This window comes from Terrapene carolina, unplaced genomic scaffold (genome assembly GCF_002925995.2).
Source record: "Terrapene carolina triunguis isolate 2854851 unplaced genomic scaffold, T_m_triunguis-2.0 Scaffold93, whole genome shotgun sequence".
Taxonomy (NCBI): Eukaryota; Metazoa; Chordata; order Testudines; family Emydidae; genus Terrapene; species Terrapene triunguis.
This window is the reverse complement of record NW_020664444.1, coordinates 7,044,979-7,050,978: the sequence shown is the minus strand read 5'-3', so window position 1 is coordinate 7,050,978 and position 6,000 is coordinate 7,044,979. Positions and strand designations below refer to the sequence as shown.

The following is a 6,000-nucleotide window of genomic DNA, read 5'->3' as shown; positions in this document are numbered from 1 at the left end:
TATGGACTCTATTGTTCCATCTTGCTCCACTGGCTTGCTACCCAGGAATCTGTGCAGGGTATGTGAGGGGGTGGGCGTGGGGGAGAGTAGCATAGGACTATACTGGAAATGCTGGTCTCCACAAGGTAAACACTGCAGAATCCTTTGGGGCAGCTCCAAGGAGGACAGCATTGTTAGTTTATTCCTCTGACGAGCAGAGGGAACAGAATCCAAGCATGCAGGCAGAAGCGGGGGGGCGAGGGAGGGGTAGAGGACAGGCGCCTCTTAGCACTAGGTGGTCGTAAGGAGGCAGAGACGGCAAAGGGCATCCCACGTCTATTTCACATTACATACAATGGGACCGCAGCCAGCCAGTGTTTGAGCCCAAACCTTCTAGCAGGAAAATAAAGAACTGCCTCTCCAATATGCACAGCCAAAGTGCCAGTTAAAATCTTTCCCCCAGTATCCATTTGTCTAGGAAGTCTCCTACAAGAAATCACAACTCTGGCCCCTTTTTCTGATGACCTACCTCTAACAACATTTCTGTTTTTACCCCTCCAGTGCTACAGGGCATACCAGGGACATTCAGGAAACATGCCCCTCCAGTGTGGCCAGTCACACTCATTACGTCTTTCAGTCCCATCCATTTGCATGGATGTTATTCAAACAGTTGAGGAGATGAAGACAGCGCCTGCTTAGTATCAGAGCTAATTACTGGAGAAGTATTCTCCAGCTAGGGAGAAATGTAACGGTTTTAAAAAGGCACACATTCTAGACAAAATACTATAGGGGAAAAGCTCCCTCAATGAGTGAAATACTTCATATAATAGCTAGTGTTACAATAGCCATTTATCCCAGCATTTTCCTATTCACGACTCTGCTGGACAAAGCTAACAAATTGCTTTCAAATCAGAGCAAGCTTAGATCAACTCAGAAAAAACATCCCATGAGACTACACACTGGAAGCACCACAGAGTGGAGAAAAGCAACCACCATGCGGTACTAGGAGATTTGGGGGTGGGGGGCGAAACGTAACTTGTGAAGCACATGTTGAAAGGGAAAAGCTGTTGTTCTTTGCTGTCTAAACCTATTAGAAGCTGATAGCTTGACATTTGTATCTAAAATTAAAATACATCTCCATTCCGTTTCAGTCAATTACATGCGGATTGACACTCAGACCGGCCTATTCGGAAGCACCTACCTGCAGAAGGGGGTGGTCCCTATGTAAGTCAAAGGCAAGGCTGCTCTCTCTACACTTTCATATCAACAAGGTAAAGAAATACTCATGCGTTTTAAAGGGGTTTTCGGCATTAAGAGCTGTTTGGATGGGGATGGGTGGGGCAGGTTAAGCTAGTGCTGGAGAACTGTGGTCTGGCAGGAGCAGAGCTGGCCTTTAATACAAAAGTCAGCTGGGGGGGTGTGTGTTTCAGAGATAAGCAGGAGAAGCAATTGATGAAACCAGGAGGGCAAGGGGGTCATGGTTAGCCAAGAACTGTGAGAGGACAATGTGACTGTACAGAGACATTCTTCCGCAGAGCACGGGGACGGTAGCCAGGAGTGCTCTTTACAGTGCGAAGAGGGCATCCTCCGAGCGCTCCTGCTTCTTCCTGCCTGAAGGATTCGTAGGAGGAGTGGGGGCCTCCAGTGGAGGAGAAGGTAAATTTGGGACTGTCTCGGCAGCTTTGGCTCGTTCTTCTAAAAATTTGTCAAACTCTGCAACGCAAAAAACATTGAGAAGAATCAGAGTTAAGGTCGAACTAGGGATGGTCCTCTGCATGAATCTAGCAGTGCACTGACTGTTCTCTGGGTACGCACAGGGCAAGCAGAGCATAGGCACTATCACTGAAAGCTTCCTCATGCTGCCCCCTGCCCCAGTGTGTTCCATCCTTGACCCCGCAAGGGATAAGAGTTGACTCCATGGGCCATCAAAACCTCTTATCCCTTTGGTGAGCTTGCCAACAAAGTGAGCAGCTGGTCCAGTTCCCAGAGCACAGATATCCGTGCCAGAGAATCCACTACCAGAACTAGCACAGAGACCCAAACGCATTTCACACAAGGCCCCCGGTACAGCCATCTGAGGGTAACAACTACTTATGGTCACCGCTGACAAAAGTGAAAGGCTCTGTACCAGTGGGTCTCAATTTTTTCCACTTTGGAACAACCTCCTCCCACCTTGCTACACGGGAGGGGGAATGCTGTCAATATGGGGTTACGAGCCCTAGGTTGCTCTGTCCCCACTGTCAATCCCTTGGGCCAACCTTTCGTAGACACAAGCCACATGCACAAATATGGCATCCTCACAAGGGTACAGCTAGCCTTGGGGGGAGGGATAGCTCAGTGGTTTGAGCATTGGCCTGCTAAACCCAGGGTTGTGAGTTCAATCCTTGAGGGGGCCACTTAAGGGTCTGGGGTAAAATCAGTACTTGGTCCTGCTAGTGAAGGCAGGGGGCTGGACTCGATGACCCTTCAGGGTCCCTTCCAGTTCTATGAGATAGGTATATCTCCATATATTATATTAAGCATCACAGTAATACAGTTTAGTCAGCAGAGTAGATCAAAACTCAAATGCCAGTCAAGGGTGCGATCCCAAACATAGGGAGAAATACCATCAAGTGCTATTCTTGTGGGTAGGGAAAGGGGGAGGAAAAGAACATTTCCCACACTCCAATGGATGGTATCGGAGTCATGCCTGTCAATATTTATAGGTTCCCCCACCATTCTTATGGAGTTTAGAATCCCTTAAGTGAGCTTTGCTCTCTCTCTCACACACACTCAATTGCTAAGCAAAGCACATGGGCAAATCACGTGCCAGGATTCGTTTCGGAGCATCGCGTACAGGCATGTTGGGCAGGAACAAAGTCTGGGAACACACAGTACAAGTGGGGTATATCCAGGGAAAGTGAAAAAACTGCAGCGAGGAGGAAAAGAGTTGAAAAGTTGGAGGGCATTTTCTTGGGCTTGTTTTTTGCTGAGCACTATATAGTGCATAGCTCGTTACAGCTTTATGACATGCCGGGGCATGCTTCATTAACCCTCAACCTATACATTAACTGTGGTGTCTCATTGAAGTTCAGAAATCAGACGCACTGTTTACATCAGGATTAACTAGTTAACACCGTGGAAGCATGGCATCTACCCCCACAGAGCCAACAGAATATGCCCCAACATGTCTTACTGCTTGGATATGGCTACTGCATTTTTTTTTTTTTTTTTTTTTAAAGATTGCTCTCGTTTGGATCTATCCTGCTGTCTGCCTGCCTTCTCCGGCTCCTCAAAGTCAGTGCGGCTGCTTTTGCAGAATTATTTTTTCTGTTAATGAGGCTAAAATAGGAGCTTTCTGGGCTCTTGATTTAACCCTTTTAAACAGCTCGTTTTAAGATGATCATTTGGGATGTTTACCCAGCTCTTGATTAATCTGTTTTTCTAAAAGTAACTAATAAAAGCGGCTCAAGGTGCCTGATCACTCCTGCTAGGGGCAAGAAGGATAAATATACAAGGTTATGCCCATCTGCCAGGGAGGCGCCACATGGCAGCTAGATCAGCAGAGGGGAGATTTGAAATAAAAGGGGAAAGTGGTGAGATGAAAAGGAAGAGAAAACTCAGTTCCTTCCACCAGGAGGCAGGGTGGGCGAGAGAAAAGAGTCCTGGAAACTGGGAACAGAAACATCCCATCCTGATATAAACAAGGGACAATCATTTCAAAGTGCTTAGGGAGTTCAGTGTCTCGTATGTTGCTACAGAGGCACTACACCGCTACAGTGAAGAAGAAGTGAAGCACAGAAAGCTACCAAGGTAACCAGCATGAACAGGTGGGTTTTTTGTAGTTCCCTCCTGAAATTCTCCACCACTTCCCATTTCAGTGAAGATGCTCCAAAAGGATGCACTATGGAACATCAGCTACCATGAGTTTGGTGGATTGGAAGAGGATCTCTGCTGGGTGATTGTATCAGAAGAGAGCAATATGGATATTCTACTCAAAGGCACTGGACTGAGACAGCTCTGAAAGCCAGAGGCTTCCCTGCTTACCTTCACTTGTCACGCCTTCTTCCAGTTCTTCTCCTTTCTGCAGTTGGAACAAAGAAACAAGTATGAACATATGTACTTCACTTCGCTTTCAGTTTCACCCTAAGCAAGTTTACAAGTAACCGAAACCATTCATTGCCTCTGCCCCTTTATTTAACCACAGTTACTACTGGAGCAAGATGACCTAGATGAGTCACATGGTGCTCATGTCAGGAGGCAGACGAACGACCCAGTATTTCTCTGCGTTGCAGAGCAAGAGAAATAGTCCAAATGATGGTGCTATTGATTATTGGTGACATCCATTATCAGTGCACTCTCCATTAGACCTGAGTGACAGTCAGTTAATCTCCATCTTCTCCACTTTCAAGAGAGCAGGCCTTTTCTTATCAAGAGAAGCCATTACCTGATACAAAACTGAATAGCTACAGGAGATGCCACCTCACCTGTTTACAATTCCTTTAGGACATCATGGCTGTGGCTTTCGTTAATAGGGCATCTTATTTAAAAGCTTAATCAAATGAGGTAGAGACCCCCAATGAAGTGTTTAGGGACAATATTTTTCCTGAATAAAATGGATGGTTCATTTTGGATTTAGAATTCATGATTGAGGGGGGGGAAAAAAGCTGATTGTAAAGCATGTGACGCCATGAACGTAGACAAGAATAAGACGGGAGGGCTGAAATAAAATGATAGGAAGCTAGTGTGTTGCCAGGAGAAGTAGCAATGGTTAACATGCCACAAGTTTAGTACTGTACATTTTTCCCTTCAGACATCTAGCATGTGTTTCACCAGGATTTGAGAATTCACAATGATTAAATAAGGAAACTGTAATAAATCCCAACTAGGTGGCATAATTTTCAAATAATTACCACATTAAAAAAAATGACACTGTCAAGTATTTAACCCCCCCCCCCCGCCCCAAATCTAGTCTCCTTTGGAAGTGAGGAGTAACTTCTCTGCCTCACTTTCCTCATCTGTAAAACAGGAATACCACCTGCCTTACCAGGGTTTTGGGAAGACTAACACTTTGAAGATTAAGCATCATGTAAGGTGTAAGCATCATTCTATTGTACAGAAGTTTTTTAATGAGCACGTAGCCAGGGCTTAGTGTATGACGCTATTGATTGCTCTACCGTGTCCATCAGCTGAGCTGTACTGATGTTACTTCCTTGAAGTATTCCGGGACAAGGCCTGGTCACGTACTTTGAACTGGGGAACAGGAGGCTGAACTAAACATTTGTCAAAATAGGGAAAAGCAAAAATCAGCAGAGAAACTCCCCCCTCCCTTCCCCAGTGAAGTTTCAAGATTGTAAAATGGCATTAGCCAAAAGAAGAGGAGTGCAGGGGCAGAGAACAGACATTTAAAAGTTCTTGAAAGTGTGCCACTGCTGTCAAACCAATTTAAATGGAGACAGGTAAGATTTACTGTTTAACTGGAAAGAACTTAGGCCCCTATTCAGCAGTCCAGCTATTCAGCATAGCACTTGAGCACAGATTTAAAATTAAGCATGTGCTTAAATCCCAATGACTTCAATAGGCCTTAAGCATGTGCTTAAATACTGTGTTAAATAAAGGTGGACTTCAGCATGTGCTTAAATGCTTTCCTTAATTGGGTTCCTTAAATCCAAATTCCTGATAATCATACCACCTCGGCGACACTGAGAATGGAGAAGTGAAAATACAACAGCAGCTCAGAAACGTGTTTTGGATGAGGTGACTGCAAATGGCAACTATAAGTCCATGTACTTATTTATTTCCTTCCCTGGGGAAAAAACCCAAATATATGCTTTATACGGTGTCATTCCCTCCCTGTATATGTAACCACAGAGGAGCACCAATAGCTTGCATTAAAAGTTATGCATATGCACAAGTCCTACTTCCTACATGAAAAACGAAATATAAAAAGTCAAGTCTCACCAAGTCGGTACTGAGCCACTCCTCAATGTCATCCATGACAGAGGACTGTGCAACGGGGATCTATGGAGTGCGGCAAGAGAC

General features: G+C 45.2%; 1 protein-coding gene across 2 annotated transcripts in view; it reads right to left on the bottom strand.

Moving 5' to 3' along the window:
• Positions 1–247: 247 nt before the first annotated feature.
• Positions 248–6,000, bottom strand: part of TOM1L2 (target of myb1 like 2 membrane trafficking protein) — a 68,866-nt gene continuing 63,113 nt past the window's right edge. The window contains exons 13-15 of one of the 2 annotated variants that reach the window (XM_024215027.3): positions 5,920–5,979; positions 4,006–4,042; positions 248–1,692 (exon numbers count right to left, since the gene is read on the bottom strand). In XM_024215027.3, the coding sequence (XP_024070795.1) occupies positions 1,544–1,692; positions 4,006–4,042; positions 5,920–5,979 (246 nt within the window). In that variant the 3' untranslated portion in view covers positions 248–1,543. The remainder of the gene's footprint in view (positions 1,693–4,005; positions 4,043–5,919; positions 5,980–6,000) is intronic. The other variant, XM_024215028.3, reaches the window with a different exon arrangement.